We start from the raw sequence: 21,764 nt of genomic DNA, 5'->3' as shown, positions 1-21,764 counted from the left end.
TATTTATTATTGTTAGCTTTTTTTCCTTCTATATTATGTATTGCATTGAACTGCTGCTGCTGCTAAGTTAACAAATTTCACGACACATGCTGGTGATAATAAACCTGATTCTGATTACTAAATTGTGTCAACTAAGGCAAGAAGTGAAAATTGGGAAGAATAGACAGATGAATTCAACTGTAGTTTGGTGATACAAGTTTGAGTTTAAAATTCAGACTGGGAGGAATTCCATAGTACTTCTACCTACAGATCATCATGTTACACCATGTTCATGGTGCACAGTGTAAAAGAACAGGGTTTCCCCAATTTATACTTCACAGCTTCCTATAACATAGCTGAGCCTACACCAGATCTTGGAGCAATCCCATCCTCCCACCTTTCCCCCCTCGTAAAACATTCTCGAACTCAGGCGTGGTAACTTCCTCATTCTCCTTTCATCCATCTGCACTTGAAGTAATTTACAGGAGCCAGTTATCATGAGTCCCAGGGATGCAGAAGGAAACCCAATCACCCAGGGAACATTACACAATAGGGAATATATGCAGAGCCACACACACAGCGCCCAAGGTCTGTATTGGACCTGGGTCACTGTAGCGCTGAAACAGATACACCATCTGTAACACCATCGTACTATTTATGACACAATGACACCCAAAAATCTATAATAGTCTTCAAGGAGTCTGTAAAATTGGATTACCTAATTAGGTAGTGGCGTCACAAAGGATTTGACTCCAGCTGAAAGCTTTTAATTCTTTAAAACTGGATATACAATACGCGAAAGAGTCTTTGCCCAAAACGTCAACTCTTTATTCTTTTCCATAGATGCTGCCTGACCTAATGAGTTCATCCAGCATTTTGTGGCTGTTGCTCTAGATTTCCTGCATCTGTAGAAACTCTTGTGTGTACAATACATACATTGTATGCTTTGAAGACATCATATTGGACTCAGCAACCAACAGTGGCCTGCAGTCTGCCAGGAGGCACACCTACAGTACTGTGCACATGTAAAAAAAATTCTGTAAAGCAAAGATGCTTTCAAAAACAGTGAAAGTAAAAGTCTCTAAATATCAAAAATTTACTGTAAACAACAGCAAACAGTTAAAAAAATAAACCAAATGAATATTTGTTGTGACCACCATTTGCCTTTAAAACTGCCTCAATTCTCTTAGATACACTGTCGTGCATTTTTATGAGAAAATTGGCTGGTAGGTTGTTCCAGGCGTCTTGGAGAACTTGTCACAGTTCTTCTGCAGACTTTGGCTGTCTTGCTTGCTTCAGTCTCTCCAGGTAATCCCAGACAGCCTCAAGGATGTTGAGATCAGGGCTCTGTGGAGGCCATGCCATCTGAAACTATGTATAAAATCCAGGGTGCCTACGACTTTTTGACAGTACTGTACACTTTCTGAGTGTTGCACTGTGTGGTTGCCTAAGGCTGTCAGGAAGTATGGAATGGATAGACTGACCTTCGAGTAAGTTAAAATTTTGGCACAACATTGTGGACATTGTGTACCACGCTGTAATGTTCTATGTGTGGTTCAATCAGTGTATCTTAACAGCAGAGAACAATGTATATTCAAGGGGAATGATACTGATTGCAAGTTTTAGTGGGACTGGTTCATGAGGGGCTGTTTTGATCTGTTATATAGGATCCAATGCACATCTTTAACAGTAGGGACAGTGACGGGGAGGGGAGGGAGGGATATAAAATCAGAGTACAGGAGAAAATATAGAATTCTGATGTTATTAAGAGTAAGAGGTCTACAAGGTCTCAGGAAGATCTGGCGATGATCAAGCACAAATACATTTTTAGCACTAGTCAGAATGAAGTAGATGATTCTGAGGGGATGAAATGGGTAGGAAGGATGTGCAATTTAAAGCCAGAAAGCAGACTAGTAAAAGGACAGCTCCCAAGATATGTAGCTGGTGAGAGGCAAGGAATCCTGAACAAGTTGCTGGATGTACTATTCACTGACCCACAAAGCAAACCCAGACACAGTGTAAACTTCCACTCCCTCTCAAGTTATGACTACAGACTCAATGGCTTGATTATTATTACAGAAATGGAACCCAGTATAGCCTTCTGCTGCGGTAGCCCATCCTCTTCAAGGTTCAATGTGTTATGCATTTACAGATGATCCTCTGCACACCACTGTTGTAAAGCATGGTTATTTGAGCTACTGTTGCATTACTGTCAGCTTGAACCAGGCTGGCTGTTCCCCTCTGACCTCTCTCATTAACAAATCATTTTCACCCACAGAGCTGCCACAAACTGGTTGTTTTTTTGTTTTTCTGCACTGTTCTCTCTAAACTCTAGATACTGTTGCACATGAAAATCCCAAGAGATCACCAGTTTGATATAGACAATAATAGACAACAGGTGCAGGAGTAGGCCATTTGGCCCTTCGAGCCAGCACCACCATTCAATGTGATCATGGCTGATCATCCACAATCAGTAGCCCCTTCCTGCCTTCTCTCCACATCCCTTGACTCCACTATTTTTAAGAGCGCTATCTAACTCTTTTTTGAAAGCATCGAGAGAATTGGCCTCCACTGCCTTCTGAGGCAGAGCATTCCATAGGTCCACAAATCTCTGGGTGAAAAAAAGTTTTTCCTCAACTCTATTCTAAATGGCCTACCCCTTATTCTTAAACTGTGACCTCTGGTTCTGGACTCCCCCAACATTGGGAACATGTTTCCTGCCTCTAGCATGTCCAATCCCTTAATAATCTTATATGTTTCAATCAGATCCCCTCTCATCCTTCTAAATTCCAGTGTATACAAGCCCAGTCACTCCAATCTTTCAACATATGACAGTCCCGCCATCCTAGGAATTAACCTTGTGAACCTATGCTGCACTCAATAGCAAGAATGTCCTTCCTCAAATTTGGAGACCAAAACTGAACACAATACCCCAGGTGTGGTCTCACCAGGGCCCTATACAACTGCCGAAGGACCTCTTTGCTCCTATACTCAACTCCCCTTGTTATGAAGGTCAACATGCCATTAGCTTTCTTCACTGCCTGCTGTACCTGCATGCTTACTTTCAGTGACTGATGTACAAGAACACCTAGATCTCGTTGTACTTCCCCCTTTCCTAACTTGACACCATTCAGATAGTAATCTGCCTTCCTGTTCTTGCCACCAAAGTGGATAACCTCACATTTATCCACATTAAACTGCATCTGCCCACTCACCCAACCTGTCCAAGACACCCTGCATTCTCCTAACATCCTCCTCATATTTCACACTGCCACCCAGCTTTGTGTCATCTGCAAATTTGCTAATGTTACTTTTAATCCCTTCATCTAAATCAAACTATACTCAAACTACCCCATCTGGCACCAACAATCATTTCACAAAGTCACTTAATTACATTTCTTCCTTTTTCTGATGTCTGGTTTGAACAACTGAACCTCTTCATCACACCTACTTTAATGCACTGAGTTGCTGCCACATGATTGGCTATTAGATATTTGCATTGATGAGCAGGTGTAAGGTGTACCTAATAAAGTGCATCTTGTCATGTTTCTGCTGCACCTTACATTTGACATTATCACCCAGGATAGCATGGAAACAAAATGGATGACACAAAATTTATCCCGTCTTTGACAGAAGACAGGACGTGCTCACCGTGTAGACAGCAGGAAAAGACAGGCTTTGCTGTTGCGAGGATCATTGAACTGGTTGATCAGTCGTTCTCGCTCCAGTATAGAGGTGCTTCCATCCAGCCCTGCAAAAGTTGAGAAAGATGTAAATGTATACAACAAAACATTTAAAAACTACCGGTAGTGTTGATTGACTGGATTAATTTTTGACAAATATGAAATAGTTTCCCAACACTTGTCCTCACACAAAGGACAGGACCCTGCTATTGAGGTCACCATACGATCCATCCAGAGGTTCGTCAAAGTTGCTGCACAAGTTGGAGCAAAGGAGGAAGAGGGGTGACTTGATAGAGGTATTTAAGGTGATAAGAAGCATAGATTGAGTGGATTACCAGAGACATTTTCCCATGATGGAAATGGCTAATATGATGGGACTTAATTTTAAGGTGAATGGAGGAGAGTATTGGGGGGGAGGGGGCAGTGATGTCAGAGTAAGTGTGTTTTTTTTACACAGAGAGTGATGGGTGTGTGGAACACCCTTTTGGGAACTGTGGTAGAGGAATTTAAGAAATTCTTGGGCACACGGATGACAAAAAGAAAAATGGAGGGCTATGTAAGAGGGAAGGGTTAGACTGATCTTAGATTAGGTGAAAAGGTTGGCTTAACATTGTGGACCGAAGGGCCTGTACCATGCTGTAATGTAAATCTGATCCTATCACCATTCCACACTGTGTATTCAGATTTGTAAATAGTCTCCCCTCCCTGCTATCCTTTTGTTAATTGCCTTACATCTCTCATGCTGGTTAAATCTGTGGAATTTAGGTACGATTTTCCTTCAACATCACTTGTAGCAACAGTTTGTGCAAGCGCCCAAGAGGAGAAGGCAACTGGTTTAATTTAGACTGCCATTTACTTTGGGAAACTAAGTACCCTAGTACTCAGCAAGGGAATTCAGAAAGGAACCTCTCAGCTTTTCTGAATCTGATCAGTTCTCATATTCAGCTATCTTGGAGTTTGTGTCACTATGGGTGGAGGACATTGTACAAGCTTGCCATCTATTTCCTCCAACATACACGTGTCATGTTGGAAGAGATATGAAATTATAAGCAAAAATACACATGAATTTGAATGCTATACAAGTGAAGGACAAAAATAGAATGATCTAATTTACCTTTACCTTTAGATTCCTAATGCATTGTTTAATAGCAGTTGGTTGTTCAGACACACACTATCTGTTAAGCAATCAATGATATGAACAAATATGGAGATGAATATCGAATTTGAATGCAAAGGTCTGCAAGTTTGCTTTGGATCAACAGTGTTCACAAAAGAAATGGTATCTTGTATATGGATGTGCAAATATATCCACTAGATGGCACTGTTGCTTATTTTTAGTAAATACCTGTGGAATGCAATAAATTTTAGTGTTTTTATGTGTCAATTTAAATCTTCACTGATTTCTGATTTAATTTAATAAATCAGATCAACACACACTCCAGGGACTCTGCGATGCTTACTGTAATAGTTAACATTCCGGATCCAGGGTTGAGGGGCTTCTTCAGAGCCTACTTTTGCTGGTATTTGTCTCTTCCCAAGAAATTCTTCAATGACGGACAGTGTGGAAAGGCTCTGGCTGTAGCAGGGGAACACAAAAAGATACAAAAACAGTGAAGACCCATGGAGAATGAAAACCTTAATTACCATACTGACTGGGACCTCCACTGAGGAAGAAGGAAATCAAAAATCCAAAAAATAATGCAGCATTGGAGAGGATAAATAAAGCAAAATTCTAGTTACTTAGCATTTGAGGTGAGAGGAACAGTTCAGTGAAAAATTATCAAGCTGAAACATTAACTGTTTCTCCCTCCATTGATGTTACCTGATTTGCTGTGTTTTTTTCTGCTTTAGCTGGGAAGATTTGAAATGTTTGCATCAATACTTTAGCCAGTAACAGAATTAGAATCAGGTTTATTATGAAATCAAATCAAGTTTAATTGCCATTTAAACCATACATGGATACAGCTGAACGAGACAGTGTTCCTCCAGGGCCAAGGTGCAAAAAAAAACATACAAGCACATTCAAAATAGTGAGAAAGTGGGAAAAAAAGAACATAAAGAACTCAAGACATTTTTAGTCCAAGACCTTGAGCAACAAATCCCACAAATCGATGGTTCCGGGCAGCCCAGCCTGTACTTTCACTGATCCAACACTAGAGGACAGCACCAATGGGAGAGGCCACTCCAACTGAGCCTGGATGTCATGCTACAACACAAGCCCGGCGAGGCAACGCTGCTGTCTTGTCTTTCCACCGAACAAGGGAAGCAAGCCTGTGGCAAGTAATGTTCAACAGGGTCTTGCAATCGCAAAAGAAATGTCCAAAGTCACCCATGGTTCACTACACACTGACTTCATGCCAACTCGAAGGCACCAACTCCAGTGCCTTCGAGTAGCAGGCAGCAGCATGGTCTGCACCCAGGCCAGCTCTTCTACCGGCTCCTCCTGCGGACAGACTTGAATCCATTGGGGTGAGGAATTCGAGTTATGACACTGATGTATGTCATGAAATGTCATGTTGTTTTGGGGTAGTAGAGTGAAATACATAAAAATACTATAAATTAGACTGTATATACAGTGTGTATAAAATCAAATTAAAGAAGTAATGCAAAAAGAGAGCAAAAATAGTGAGGTTGTGAATATGAGTTCATTGTGCATTCAGGAATCTGATGTCAGAGGGGATGAATCTGTTCCTAAAACATTGACTGGGTCTCTTCAGGCTCCTGTTAACTCCTCTCTAATGGTGGAAATGAGAAGAAGGCGAGTCCTGGATGGTGGGGGTCTTTAATGATGGATGCCACCTTTTTGATATATCACTGTTTGAAAACATCCTCAATAGTGGACAGATTGCATATTTTATGCTGCAATAACTCTTCTGTTAGATTATCATTTCAAATTGTTCTCACCACCGAAGCACTGTACCTTTTGGTCTTGTTTCTGCCCTGTATCTTATTTTATAATGACAAATAGTATTCTAGGAACTGTTTTTCTACCTGGTCATCTGTATCTGACCATCTTAAATTCCTACCCATAGTTACATGTTAATTCTGTTACATACCTGTGCTGCCAATAATTCAGCAAGCAGTCTCTGAAATGAAACACTAGAAATGTGTGATAACTTTGTGTCATATTAATACTTAAACAAAGGCTGGGATCAGCACCATCACCAAAGAACTAGCAGCCCCAGCCTATTTAGCAATGCTCCAGTCTAAAAGGAAAAACTGTAATTGTGGCATCCAAGGCAATGTTATTTCAGTTAAAGCCAATCGACATAGGTCCTTTCCTCACCAACAAATAACCAAGGCCTGTTGTGAACCCTGACAGTTCAGGGCCGCATTCTTACAATTTTCTGCTGGGTTTGACTTAACATCAATTAGGCTGGTCTCAGCATCAGATGCTCTACATGACATGGTTATAGACATCAATAAACACATCACACTCCCATTCACACCAACCATTTCTTGCCATACTCATGTTAGAGTGCAATTGCTAATAAACACAGGAAGTTTATTTGTCATCTTCCTCCCCTTCCCCGCCGCACTGTTGATCATTAGATCAGTTTGGGAATGTGTCTGAGAAGGTCCCCTTTTAATTAGTCTAGGTATGGTGGAAAGCAAGATTATTACAGGTTCAGTAGCATATTTCACAGCAGAAACCAGAAACATCTCATGTTCTATTCCATCCATGTTAAATTATTAGCAGATCTCAACACTGGGAGCCGCTGGTTACAAATAACTTGACCTGGCAACCCCAGCCTGTAATAACAGGCAAGGTGAACAACATAATTACAATAATTAATGTTCCTGATGGTCACGTAGGGACAAATGCTATGTACGCTTGGCTGTCAGGTGAAGACTATATCAGACATGGCTGTGATTCTCCCGTTAATCCAGGCATTCCCAACCTAAGGTCCACAGACCCCTTGCTTAATGGTATTGGTTCATGGCATAAAAAAGGTCGTGAACTCCTGCAATAATCCTAATCCTATGGAGACAGTCTACTGCTGTCAACTGTCCAGGAGCAGAGGACACAGAATACAAGGACACCCCTTTAGGACAGAGATGAGGAGGAATTTCTTTTCCCAGAAGGTGATGTATCTATGGACTGTAAGTCATATGGTATATTTAAAGCAGAGGTTGATAGGTTCTTGATCTGTAAGGGTGTCAAAGGTTACGAAGAAAAGGCAGGAGAATGTGAAGGAGAGGGATAAAAGGTCAGCTATGATGGAGCAGACTCGATGGGCCAAATGGCCTATTTCTGCTCCTTTGTCTTATGGTCTGGGATCAGACATGAATAGTTACCTACTGAATTACGTCTCGACAAAACCCCACTTTAAGAAATGCAAATAAAAGTCACTTCCCTCGATAGAAGCTTCCACCCAACTTTCCCCATAAGCTTAAAGCTCTCTTACCTAAATACCAGGATTTTGTCCCCAAGTTTCACGCTCTCTTCAATTAGCTCAAACAAGAGCACCATTTTTGCAGAGTTTTCTAGCAAGCCAGGCTGATAGCTTGCCAATATATCCTTAGCCTAAAGACACAAATACAGCTCTATTATGCTCTGACAGATTGTACAGTACACAGTAAACAAAATAAACAGCCAGTTAACTGAGAACACGAAGGAAACATAAGCCACAGTAGGAGTCTTGGTCATCACAGAAAGATGCCTTGTAGAAGGTGATGGTGACAGTATGCCAAGATACATCCAAATCTCTTCTGTAGGAGATTCTAGACACTTCACCAATCATAGAAAGTGGTGGAGAGATTATGGAGGAATACAAGGCTGATTCACAGGAGCACCCAGAGGCAAGGTACAGAAAGGCATCAGGAAACGAGTGAGAGCAGCTCACTATAAGGAGAAGCTTGAATTACCAATGGGACTTTGGACTGAAGAAGATGATTGATGGCAAAGGCACACCTGACCCTGGTCTGCCAAACTTCAGCATAAATAAATTTACTAAAAATCCTAAATTCAGAAGTGAAAAGATACAGCACTTACCCAATCATATGTGATAACTTGATTGGCCTTTTCCTGAAAATGGTTGAATCCAACACTTTGGGTAAATTTGCTGTTTGTGGAATCTATGGTGGCAGCCACGCTCTCAGTTTTTCTTTTATTCACAACTGGCAGAGCTCGTGCATTTGGTGTGCCTGCATTAAGGTCATTTACTTCAAGGTCCAAATCTGGATCATTGGCCAGGTTCTCCTTCTGTAGTGCCTCATAAAGAACATCTGGGTGGTTCCAGATCTGGCAGAGATGGAGAAAACCAAATATAATCCAGCAATAAATAGCGTTAAACTTAAAATAGCTTGACAATTTAATGTAAGGTGAAAGAAGTCATTAACAAAGCAGTGGGTAAGGGAGTGGCGGTCTGCTCCGTGAGAGAGGGAAACAAACGTCTCTATGGTCAGGAAGCTTTGAATTTGCCATATTGCAGTAGTGGCACAATTTTTTTGGAAAGAGGGCCAGATTTACAATTCAAAACAACTTTCAAGGGCATGAAACAATACAAACATGTATAGATATACATTTTATTGTATACATAATTAACCTGGATGTCATCATAGTACATTTAGTACATTTTCAGATAATAAATAGATTGATGCTGGTGTGAGCATCATAGAAAACTGCCAAAGGATACAGTGCAATATAGATCAGTTTAAGAAATGGTCAGAGAAATGGTGGAGTTTAATCCGACCAGATGTGACGTATTACACTTTGGGAGATCAAATGTAGAGTTAGCACACTGTTAATATTGGAGTATAAAAGTTGCTCCAAAAGTTGTATTGTTTGCTGTGTGTTAATGAGAGGTAGCTAAGAGATGTTTTGCTTTGAACTTGTTTGCTGTGTAACCAAAACTATGTACTCAGCTTTGAACTTGCTATTTGCTTTGCATGTATCCAATTTAGTAGGAGAATGAAATCTTAAGAATGTACAAGACAATGGTGTGTTAATGAGAGGTAGCTAAGAGATGTAGATTAGAACATGATTAAGTCAATGGGTAGAAACAATAGCAGCAGATGTACTTGTGATACGCAACTGTAGACTCGATTGGATATGCTAATGCAACTAAACCAGGAGATTGCTATAAAAAATGCTATGTACAAGGATCGGTGGGCAATCAGCGACTAGCTCAATGACTGTCTCAGCTTTGATTTGCAAATTAAAGTTTAATACTTCTTGAAGAATCTTCTGCGTCTCCTGGTCGTTTGTGGGGCACGAGAAACCACGACAAAATTGGCGACCGCGGCAGGACCGGAAAGAGACCCGCGGAAAGGAAACGGCAGATTGGGGATACTTCCCAGTCCTCTAGGGACCCCCACAAGGCTAACAGAATTAAGGGTGCACCCAAACAAAAGGAAAGCGCTTTTTGCGACAATTTGGACTAAGAATTCTGTTGGTTTTGGGGAGGTCTTGGAGTCTCAGAAGTGTGGAACCACTGCCGAAGGGTCTCTCCGGTCCAAAGAATCTGGCAGAATTGGGGGTTAACAGGAGGCTCAGAGGATTGATCAAGAACACTGCAGTGAGGGTAAGTACAAATAAGCTAATAAGAAGTGAAGAAAAATTCCACGTGGTGTTGGTTAAGTCCCTGTGGATACCGCTTCGTATGAAACGAAGGTCTGAACAGGCAGGGAAAGGAAAATAGAGAAAATCCTCATAGATACCGCCTTAAGAAATAAGGGTCTGAATAGACGAGGTGCAAAGAGAAAGTTCTGTGGATACCGCTCTGAATAGAGGTCTGTACGGGCAGAACAGAATAGGAAACAAGGACAGTCCAATATATAGTTTAAAGCGCTGGTAGATGGATGATACACTTGGCATAGAATTAGAGTAAATATTATCATCCAGTAAACGAACTGTGAATCTCTGAAATACCTTAAAAAGAGAGAACAACATGACAGGTAAAGGAACGGCAGTAGAGATTCTGAGCAAAAAAATCCGGTAAATATATGAGATCACAAAAACTTCAGAAAAATGGGAAAAGAGAACCAAAAACCTGGTCACAAAAATGGCCAAGAGAAGGAATGTTTGATGTAAGCTTGTGCGAAGAAATGGAGGCACTAATTAAAAATTACAAACCAAAAGATAAATCTAAGAAAAGAGGGCAAAAAAGAGAACGAGAAATGGAAGTGCTAGAACTCTTCAGAACGGAGGGAGAAAGGCTGAGGAGGACAGGTAAGAATATTGATTACAAACGAGGAAGACACTAAGGTGCTGGAGAAACAGCCTGTTAGAGAGAGAGGGTACAGTGAGAAGCTGGCTTCAGCTTCATACCCGGATGCGAAAGAAACAGAAAAACCCCCTCCCTATAATGAGGAAGGAACCCCTAAGCAGTGCCCCCTGCTGACGGGAACAGTAAACATGCAGGGAGAAGTACAAGTTTGGGATAATGAGGAGGAAAAAAGACAATACGAGAAGGAAAAAGCAGCGATATGGAAGGAGATACAGGCAGAAAGGATAAAGGTGGAACAGGCAAAGAGAGAAATGAAAGAAGAGATTGAACGGATGAAATACTTGAGAGAGGAAAAGGAGTATTTCTATCGGTTATACCATAGAAATAAACAGACTAGAAAAGAAAGTGGCTCATCAGGGCAGGAAGAGATGAGGCATTCAAGAGGAAGTGGAAAAAAGATAGGAGATGAGAGTCTTGGAGAAACACAAGAGAGAAGGGAATCAAGCATGAGTAAGGATCATGAGGAGTCCCTGCCACAGGTGTACAGACACGGACAGGAAGAAAGAGAAGATGACTCATTGGAGGAGCAAGAGTTAAGTGGAGAGAGAGAGGATGTGAGAATTTGTGGGGAAGAGGTAGGAGGCAGAAGCCTAGAAGAGCAGAAGGAGGCAGTAGGGGAGCGACTTGCAGAAGTAGAGAGAGAGCTAGATAAGTTACTGACAGGAGATTGCCAGAGGAGATGCGAAAAATACTCCAGGGGCCAATCAAGACAGAAAGGAAGGACTCCACAGGGAGACCGAGGGAAGAAGAGGACCCCGGAGAAATTTGTGTGGGAGGCAGTAAAGACATTCCCTGTGACAGATGGGGAGTCAGGCGAGGAGGAGAGCCAGGGCAGGTGGGAAGAAGGAGGAAGAATGATGCCGTTGTTAGTTAAAGGATAAGGACAAGTGCAGTATATCCCTTGGGGATCCCAGGACCTAGAAGGGCTGAAAAACACTCTGCCTAATCCACATGAAGGAGCAGGGAAATGGATTAGAGCCTTTGAAGAAGAAACGGCGGGACAATTATTGGCTATGGGAGATTTGAAGGCACTATTGATAAGGTTGATAGGAACCTCCAAATTTAACGAACTAATGGAAATGGCTGGCATAGTAAACTCGAACAACCCGAGAACTGATGGAGGCGGGTTTGACAGAGTGAGGCAGAGGGTATGGTAGGCCCTCAGGAAGCTTTATCCACCCAAAGTGGACCCCAAAGCCTTAAAGGGGGACCACGTAGTCCATGCGGTTGAGAAATACCAGAAAGACAAACCAAGGTTGGCTGAGCAGCAGGAAGAGGTGCAAAGAAAGTTAATACAAATGCAGCAAGAAGAACTCAAAAAGAAGGAAAAAGAGAAAAGCAAAAAGATGCTGCCAGCAACCACCGGTCCGAGTACAGCCATCGAACTGGATGAAGCATCGCTATATGGAGGAACCGATCATACTGTAAGACAAGGGCCGGAAAACCCCATGCCAATAATCAACGTCTTTGGAGAAGCATTCCCACAAATGCCCTATCTGGAACAGACTAAATTCAAACAGCCCAGACAGGACTGGAAGTCAAAAGGAGGGGGACAGAAGAGCTATGGGCAGAGGGGACCAGTGAGGAAACAGGGGGAAAGAGAGGTAGAGAGACTGTGCTGGGGATGTAATCAGCCAGGTCACATGAGAAGAGATTGTCCGTTTACACCATGGCCTGTCACACACCAGCAGGAACCGATAAGAAGGGAACTAAAGTTTAGCCAAGGACCAACCCCCACAGGCCAAAGCGGACCTGTGAACCCCTATGCGAGGTATTAGGGGTGCCCCGAGAACTCGAGTGGGAAGGGACATTACCCAATGATAACAAGGGAGGCAGACGAGGAACCCATTGTTCAGGTTATGTTAGAAGGGCAACTGACACCAATGCTGATAGATACTGGAGCCACGTACACTTGTGTACAGCCACCTTCCCATGTCAGGAAAGTTTATTAAGACGGTAGGGTTCTCGGGGAAAACACAGTTGACACAGTGCATAGCTCCAGTGCAATTGAGAATGGGAAATAAAGGAATTGTTTTGCCGGTGCTAGTATTTAAAGGAACTCCAATTAATTTGTTAGGCAGAGATGCCTTATTGAAACTGGAATTAAAATTAGAATGCACCAGAAATGGGCTGAGTGTGGAAAGAGCAGGGGCTCAATTGATAGTGCGAGAAGACAAGAAGGCTAATGTCTTTTGGATAGGAGACCGCAGATCAGATTCAGGAAACCTGGGGGAAATGGTAAAAGGGCGTGCAGGCTGTATTACCCAGGGCTGTAATGCCCAAATCTCAGCTACATTGTACAGTGATTTTTGACGAGACTCAGAACAGGGAGTTAGAGGAGAAATGGCACCTGGAGGTATGTACCCAACAGCACCTGGAAGGGGAGGCTGTGATAATTGGAAAGCAAGGGGCAGCTTTACAAGTTAAGTGGAACACCTTTTTAGAAAAATGGTACAGGATACCGGAGGCTGCGCCCCACGTAACGTTGTTGGTAAACAAGGGATATCAGTCTAAAGACTTAGGACCTTTAGTTAAGAGTGCTGAAACCGTAACAGTGTGGAGGAAAATCACGCCAGAGGTGTGGATATCAGAAGACAACAATTGTATTAAAATAATGGTAAGTGTAGATATGGTAGGGACAGTGAGAGAGGTCGAAATAACTCCCCAACCACACATGCCATTTCTGGGAAAGGAAAGAGGCCAGTAGAAAGATAGAAGGTTAGATGAATTGCCGTCTATTCTGTGGTCACAGCATGACACGGACGTAGGGAAAATAAAAACAGCTAGTCCGGTGGAAATAAGGCTGAAAAGGGGAGCAATTCCACCCAAGAGACCACAATACCCTCTAAGACCAGAAGCAGAAGAGGGAATAGCATTGACAGTGCAGGGGTTGCTTGAAATAAGAGTGCTTAAAAGAACAAACAGTCCATGCAATACCCTGTTGCTGCCGGTCTTAAAAGCAGATAAATCTAAGTGGAGATTGGTGCATGATTTGCGAGTGGTAAATGATGTGGTAGAGGACTGGCCAGCGGTAGTCCCCAACCCACACACGCTTTTGACTAATGTTCCACCAGAAGCAAGTTACTTTTCAGTGATTGATTTGTGTTTGGCTTTCTTCAGCATTCCTCTAGCCGACCAGTGTCAGTATCTGTTTGCATTTACTTACAGAGGTGCTCAGTATACCTATACCAGAATGCCGCAAGGGTTTAAACATTCACCACGTTTCTAATCAGGTGTTGAAGGCAGACCTAGAGGGCATACCATTGGAAAGTACATTGTTACAGTATGTGGATGACCTGTTGATTTGCTCCCACAGTAAGGAACAGTGTGAGCAGGACACTATAACTCTGTTAGAGAAGCAGGCGCACGGAGGACATAAAGTATCCAAAAAGAAACTGCAATTTTGCACGCAGCAAGTGGAGTACTTAGGCAGGGTAATATCCAAGGGAATGAAGGCGATAGCACCAGATCAGATTGAGGCAATAACTAAGGCCCCAAAACCCCAGACTGTAGGGCAGATTATGACGTTTTTGGGAATGGCAGGGTACAGCTCAGATTGGATAGGAGAAAATGCTGAGATTGTGGCACCTTTGAGAAAGATAATGAAAGAAGCAGGACATACAAATTTGAAGAACGGCTTACAGTGGAATGGAGAGGCAGAGATAGCTTTCAATACTATTAAGCAGGAATTGCAGTCAGCACCAGCATTAGCTTTGCCTGACTACGAGAAGGTTTTTCATTTGTATGTATCCAACCGACAGGAGGGTTATGTCACAGCAGTTCTAACACAAGAGACAGGCACAAGAAAAGCAAAGCAGCCGATAGCATACTACAGTACAAGACTAGATGAGGTGGCTCAGGGTATCCACCCTGTTATCAGGGATTGGCGGCGCTGTACTATGCATATGAAAAGGCATCATCTGTAACCCTGGGCTATCCTGTGACTCTGTACACACACCACAAAGTAGCAGAATTGCTGGAAAGAGGGAAATTTGTGCTGACGCCAGCCAGGATAGCAGCGTATCAGATGCTATTGACATTTCCAGACATAACTATACAGAGATGCACTACCAGTAATATAGCTGATTTTGTCCCTTTGGGCTATGAAGGAGAACCCCATGATTGTGTAGGGAAGACGATGGCATTTGCCAAATTGAGAGCAGATTTACGGTCAGAACCACTAGAGGATGCAGATAAAAAGGTTCTGCTCGTAGATGGCTCTTGTTATAGGGATTATGATAGAAATCATGCAGGGTTCTCAGTAGTGCAGCAGGATCAGTCGAGCTATAAGATTATTAGGATGGAGTCCTGTCCCCAACGTGTTCCGCCCAACTAGCGGAAATCAAAGCCCTGACAGCTGCGTGTGAAATGATGGAAGGTGAGAAAGTAGACATCTATACTGATTCCGCATATGCTCATGGAGTATGCCATTTGTTCGGGGCAGTGTGGAAGCAGAGAGGTTTTAAAAAAAGCAGTGGAGATCCCATACAACATTGTCAGCAAATTCTAGACTTAATAAAAGCCATGATGAAACCTAAAGCATTGGCTATAGTAAAATGCCAGGCACATAAAAAGGGAAATGATGTAATAACAAAGGGAAATCAAGCTGCGGACGAGGCAGCCAGAAAAGCGTCCGGATGTAGATCAGCTGTCATTGCCCCCCAGGTAAGCCTAACTCCAGAACCTGTGGTAGAGGACCTAATTGAAATACAAGGTAAGGCAACTTTGGCAGAAGGGACAATGTGGAGACGAAGGGGGGTCAAGCAGAACCAGGAAGGCTTGTGGAGCACGGAAGACGGTTTGTTGGTAGCGCCCACCCCTCTACTGACGATTCTGATTTCAGAAGTGCATGGGATTGACCATTGTGCGAGGGGGGAAGTGATAAAGAAAATAAAGAAGGATGGTTTTTGGTCAACTTATTTACAGGCTTCAGTGGACTTTGTCTTGTGACAGTGTGAGGTATGCGCACAGAATAATGTTCGGAAGGGAATTACAACCCCAATAGGTCACATTCCTGTATCTGAAGGACCATTTAAACATCTAGTGATCGATTACATAGACATGATAAAGACAGTGAGAGGGAAAAGATACATGCTGGTAGTAATTGATCGATTTAGCAGATGGGTGGAGGCGGTACCTTCAAGAGATCAAGGGGCAAAGACAGTGGTAAAATTTCTGACAAATGAAGTGATCCCAAGGTTTGGAATACGTACAGAAGTTAGCTCAGGCAATGGTTCAGCTTTTATCCAGAAAGTGGTCAAATTGGTACTACAAGCGCTGAGGATAAAGGAAAGATTTGGATGTGTATACCACCCTCAGTCGCAGGGCATGGTAGAGAGAATTAATGGAACCCTGAAAGCCAAACTGAACAAAATTCGTGCAGACACTAAACTTAATTGGGTCGATGCTTTACTGTTAGCATTGATGAGTTACTGCATGCAAACTAATCGAATGACATGCCTGACACCGCATGAGATGCTCACAGGGAGGCCCATGCCAGTACCCCAGTGGAGAGGGCCGTATAAAGGACCTAGTTTGGAACAATTGGAAATAGAATTGAAACAATACATGCAGCAGCTAACTATGATACATAGGTCTATTTATGCACAGGAAAAACAGAAAGAGCCAGAGACCGTACAAGGGGAAGGACCGATCAAACCAGGAGACCAGGTTTATGTGCGAGTTTTTCAGAGAAATTGGAACGAGCCAAGAAGGGAAGGACCCTTTACGGTGACCAAGGCATCACCCACCGCGGTTCAGGTAGAAGGACGCTCCACCTGGTACCATCTGAACCACTGCATGAGGGCAGTCCCGCAAGGGCAATCAGGTGAGGTGCCCGAGGTAAGTGATGCGGAAGAGCAGTTAGCAGGAGACAGACAGGGGGAACAAGAAGCTGACACTGCACCTCAGGAGTTTGATCAATTAGTAAAGGAAATTTTTGATTCTGAGGACGAGCCTGAAGACCCTCAGGATGTGGTGGTGGATAGTAGGGCTTCTTCAGATAATGGGGATGAGCTGGGAATGACCAGTCGTGCCCCTGGGGACAAAGCACCCACATACTCCAGTGCAGACTTGGAAACCATTAGTGTGGCAGATATGGAATGGGACTGGTAAGTCCCCACAGAACCTACAGAAAAGAAGTAAGAGGAGCACAACACTTACCTCTTCGCCATGGTTACAGACACGTACTAATCAGTGGTATCAATGGCAACTTACACGGCAGGAATGATGGAGAGACAGAATTGTTACCTGTGCTCAAGGGAAAGCCCCACTCAGCATGTAGTTCCCATGCCTTATAACTCCTCCATCTGCACGTGGTGGCGAAGAGAGCACAGGGAACAATGTGAACGACAGTGTCCAGGTCCGGTTAGGGCTTGTTTCATGAGAATTTACGTTAAAGCAGATCCCTGCTATCAAAACTGTATGAACAATGCACCAATGTGCCCCTATTGGTGTATGTTATATCAGGCTTCCTCGCAGTTTGATCAAAGCAAGCTTGCCTCTGCATGCAATTACAGCAGACCACGGGCTATAAACAAAAGAAGCCAGACACCTACACTGCAACAGCTTATAATGCAGGACCATCTGAGTTATGAGTGTTTCATGCAGGTGGGCACTCACCCGGTTGGCCATTTCCGAGGCAACTGCACTCAGACGTGGGATGTAACCCCAGGTAAAAGACACTTGGTGGGTTCCCCTCCTCCTGAGGGTGCAATGGACTCTCAGACTATCCCATTAGCAGACACTTGGTGGCTGTGTGGACAGGAAGGAGGTCTGAGATCTACGCTCCCCCTCAATTGGGCAGGAACATGTACGCGTGTCATGCTGCTTCAGGAAGTTATAATGTCCCCTGAAATACAGTCCAACGCTAACTTCCCTGAGCAGTGGATACTGCTATGGCGGAAGAGAAAATATGAACCTGACCCGACAATCTGGATTGACAGTATAGGACAGCCGAGAGGTATACCTAACAAATTCAAGGCACGGAATGAGATTGCTGCAGGCTGGGAAGCTATCATACCTGTGATAGGGGTAAGCAAAAATGTTGAATGGATAAACTATATATACTACAATCAACAGAGATTCATTAACTACACCGATGATGCACTGGAGGCCTTAGGGCAACAGCTGGATGCAACTAGCAGGATGGCGTGGCAAAACAGACAGGTACTGGATTGGCTTTTGGCAGAAAAAGGGGATGTGTGTGTAATGTTTGGAAAACAATGCTGCACTTTCATACCAAACAATACTAGCCCAGAAGGGTCTTTCACCAGAGCAATGAATAAATTAAAGAATCTGCGGACGGAGGTCAAACAGAATGCAGGATTTGGACATCAGTTATCTGACTGGTTAGAAAGTAGACTCAGAGGATGGGGAGCATGGCTGACTAAAACGGCAATAACTGTCAGTGTTGTATTGTTGAGCTGTGCACTTGTGCTGTGCTGTTTTCTTCCTTGTCTCAAATCTCTTGTAGTGCGTGCTGCAACCAAACAATTTCCGATGCTCGTGGCAACTACTGAAGCAAGCTTAGTGGACAAAGAAACACCGAAAATGTATCGTTACAGCCTACAACACCTGCAGGATGAACAAGAGCAAAACGACAGTGTGGGAGTAGATTGTAAGGGCTTCTGAGTTTTTTTTCCCTGTCTCAGGTACAAAGGGACAGGTTTTTGGCTCAGCGGCCCAGGGTAACAGGGAGAGAATACTTTTGAGGTCTTGGCGCAGAAAATTATAGTTTAACCCGAGATTTGGGAATAAGTGCTTGAGTTTATTGGGGCTTTTGTGTGCATCTTAGTCTTCTTTCTCTGTGTGAGTCCCTATGGGTCTCAAAGGGGGATATATTGGGAGTATAAAAGTTGCTCCAAAATTGTTTGCTGTGTAACCAAAACTATGTAGTCAGCTTTGAACTTGCTATTTGCTATGCATGTATCCAATTTAGTAGGAGAATGAAATCTTAAGAATGTAGAAGATAATGGGGTGTTAATGAGAGGTAGCTAAGAGATGTAGATAAGAACATGATTAAGTCAATGGGTAGAAACAATAGCGGCGGATGTACTTGTGAGACACAACTACCGATTGGATATGCTAATGCAACTAAACCAGGAGATTGCTATAAAAAATGCTATGTACAAGGATCGGTGGGCAATCAGCGACTAGCTCAATGACTGTCTCAGCTTTGATTTGCAAATTAAAGTTTAATACTTCTTGAAGAATCTTCTGCGTCTCCTGGTCGTTTGTGGGGCACGAGAAACCACGACTTTAATGGCAAGACATTTAACTGTGTTGATGTTCAGAGGGACCATGGGGCTCAAGTCCATAGCCTTCTGAAGGTGGCTCCACAAGTAGACAGTGAAGAAGGCACTTGCCTTTATTCTCTGAGGGATTAAAGAGTTGGGAAGTTGTGTTGTAGCTTTATAAAACTATTTAGGCCACATTCTGGAGTACTACCAACAGTTCTGGTTGCCCCATTATAGGAAGGATGTCGAGACTTTGCAGATGGCACAGAAGAGATTTACCAGGATGCTGCTTGGACTACAGGACATGTGCTATATAAAAAAAGGTTGGACTCACTTAAATTTTTCTCCGGCACAACACAGGCTGAGGGGAGATCTGATAGACGTTCATAGGATTATGAGAGGCAAAGACTGAGTACAGTCAGTATCTTTCCCCCACTGTCTAATACCAGAGGACATGCAATTAAAGTGAGAGGTAATAAGTTCAGTGGAGATGTGGGACAAATTTTTTTTATATACAGGGGTGGTGGAGGAGGCATAGCCTTTCAGAAAGCTCGTAGATAGGTAAACAAATGTGAAGGAAATAGAAGGATATGGACATTGTGCAGGCAGAAGGTATTAATTTACAATGGTGCTAGAAAGTTTGTGAACCCTGTAGAATTTTCTCTATTTCTTCAAAATATGACCTAATATGCAATCAGATCTTCATGCAAGTCCTAAAACTAGACAAAGAGAACCCAATTAAATAAGTGACATTTTTAAAAAACTATACTTGTTCACTTATTTATTGAGAGAAATGATCCAATACTACATGTATTTGTTGGAAAAAGTATGTGAACCTTTGCCTTCAGTAACTGATGTGACCCTCCACCCCTTTTAAACAGCAGTAACTTCAACCAAATGTTTCCAGTAACTTTGATCAGTCCTGCACATAAGCTTGAAGGGATTTTTGGCTATTATTCTTTACAAAACCTCTTCAACTCTGGGATGTTGACGGGCTTTCTTGCATGAACTGTTTGCTTCAGGTCCTTCCCCTATATTTCTGTAGAATTAAGGTCAGGACTTTGACAGACATTCTGAAATATGAATTTTCTTTTTTTATATAACAATTCTGTTGTTGATTTACTCTCGTCTTTGTGCATTATCCAACTTCTATTAAGCTTCAAGTGATAAACTGCTACCCTGTCATTCTCCTGTAAAATGTTTTAATACAATTTTGAATTCACTGTTCCCTCAATGATTACAAGCTGCCCAGGCCCTGAGGCAGCAAAGCAGTCTCAAACCATGATGTTTCTTCTACCATGCTTCACACTTGGGATGAGGTTTTGGTGTTGGAGTGCAGAGTCCTTTTCCCTCCAAACATACCAATATGCATGTTTGTGAAAAGTTCAACTTTTGCAAACTCGAGACATGCAGCAATGAGACAAAGAGCGGTGGTTTCCTCCGTGGTGTCTTTCCATGAATACCATTTTTGTTCAGTGTTTTTCTTATAGTGGACACATGAACAGAGACTTTAGCATGTTCTAGAGATTTCTGCAGGTCTTTTGCTGTTACCCTCAAGTTTTTTTTCACATCCTTCAGCATTGCACATTATGCTCTTGGTGTGATCTTTGCGGGATGCCCACTCAACAGTACTGAGTTTCCTCCATTTGTAGATAATTTCTCTTACTGTGGACTGGTGAACACTTAGGTCTTTAGAAATGTTTTCGTAGCCTTTTCTAGCTTCATGCATCTCTACAACTCTTCTTCTAAGGTCTTCTGAAAATTGTTTTGATTGAGGCATGGTACACATAAAAAGATCTTTCTTGAGAAGAGCAGGCTCTGTCAGTAACCTGACTTTGTGTGGTTTTTTTTATAGGTCAGGTCACCTCTACAAACCACACCTCCAATCTCAATCTCATTGACTGGAACACCTGACTCCAAATAGCTTCTATAGAAGGTGTTAAACCAGAGGTTCAGATACTCTTTCCAAAAACTACATGTAATATTGGATAATTTTCCTCTGTAAATAAATTAACAAGTATAATGTTTTGTGTTATTTATTTAATTGGGTTCTTCTTATCTAGTTTTAGTACTTCGAAGATCTGATCACATTTTAGGTCATATTTTTGCAGAAATAGCGAAAACTCTACAAGGTTCACAAACTTTCCAGTACCACGGTAGTTGGACATTTCAATACTAATTTATCTAGTTTGGCACAACAGTGTGTGTGAAGGCCCTGCTTCTGTGCTGTACTGTGATACATGTACTTTATGCTGTCTGAGCCTTTCAGGAAAATACACAAGAACCAAGTGTTTTTTAAATAAATAATTAGCTTATCTTAAACAAGAGAAAATCTGCAGGTGCTGGAAATCTAAGCAACACACACAAAATGCTGGAGGAACTCAGCAGGCCAGGCAGCATCTATGGAAAAAAGTACGGGTGACATTTCGGGCCAAGGCCAGTCCTGCCGAAGGGTCTCGGCCCAAAACACCAACTGTACTGTTTATCATAGGTGCAGCCTGGCCTGCTGACTTAGCTTATCTGTCTTACTACTGGAAGCCACCATTAGCTGGCTAGGTTCTATCATTCATTCTATGGGGTCTCTTGTTTCGTGGTTGTCTGTGAAGAGTACGAATTTCAGGTTGAATACTGTA

General features: G+C 42.7%; 1 protein-coding gene across 3 annotated transcripts in view; it reads right to left on the bottom strand.

The window, feature by feature from the left end:
* Positions 1 to 21,764, bottom strand: part of rad54l2 (RAD54 like 2) — a 191,792-nt gene that overhangs the window by 23,215 nt on the left and 146,813 nt on the right. For all 3 annotated transcript variants that reach the window (XM_073072525.1, XM_073072527.1, XM_073072526.1), the window contains exons 13-16: positions 8,659 to 8,907; positions 8,072 to 8,190; positions 5,123 to 5,238; positions 3,631 to 3,730 (exon numbers count right to left, since the gene is read on the bottom strand). In XM_073072525.1, coding sequence (XP_072928626.1) covers positions 3,631 to 3,730; positions 5,123 to 5,238; positions 8,072 to 8,190; positions 8,659 to 8,907 — 584 coding nt within the window. The remainder of the gene's footprint in view (positions 1 to 3,630; positions 3,731 to 5,122; positions 5,239 to 8,071; positions 8,191 to 8,658; positions 8,908 to 21,764) is intronic.

The sequence above is a fragment of the Hemitrygon akajei genome, chromosome 19 (genome assembly GCF_048418815.1).
Source record: "Hemitrygon akajei chromosome 19, sHemAka1.3, whole genome shotgun sequence".
Taxonomy (NCBI): domain Eukaryota; kingdom Metazoa; phylum Chordata; class Chondrichthyes; order Myliobatiformes; family Dasyatidae; genus Hemitrygon; species Hemitrygon akajei.
Note: the sequence above shows the minus strand (reverse complement) of the source record. Positions and strands in the feature narration are given on the sequence as shown.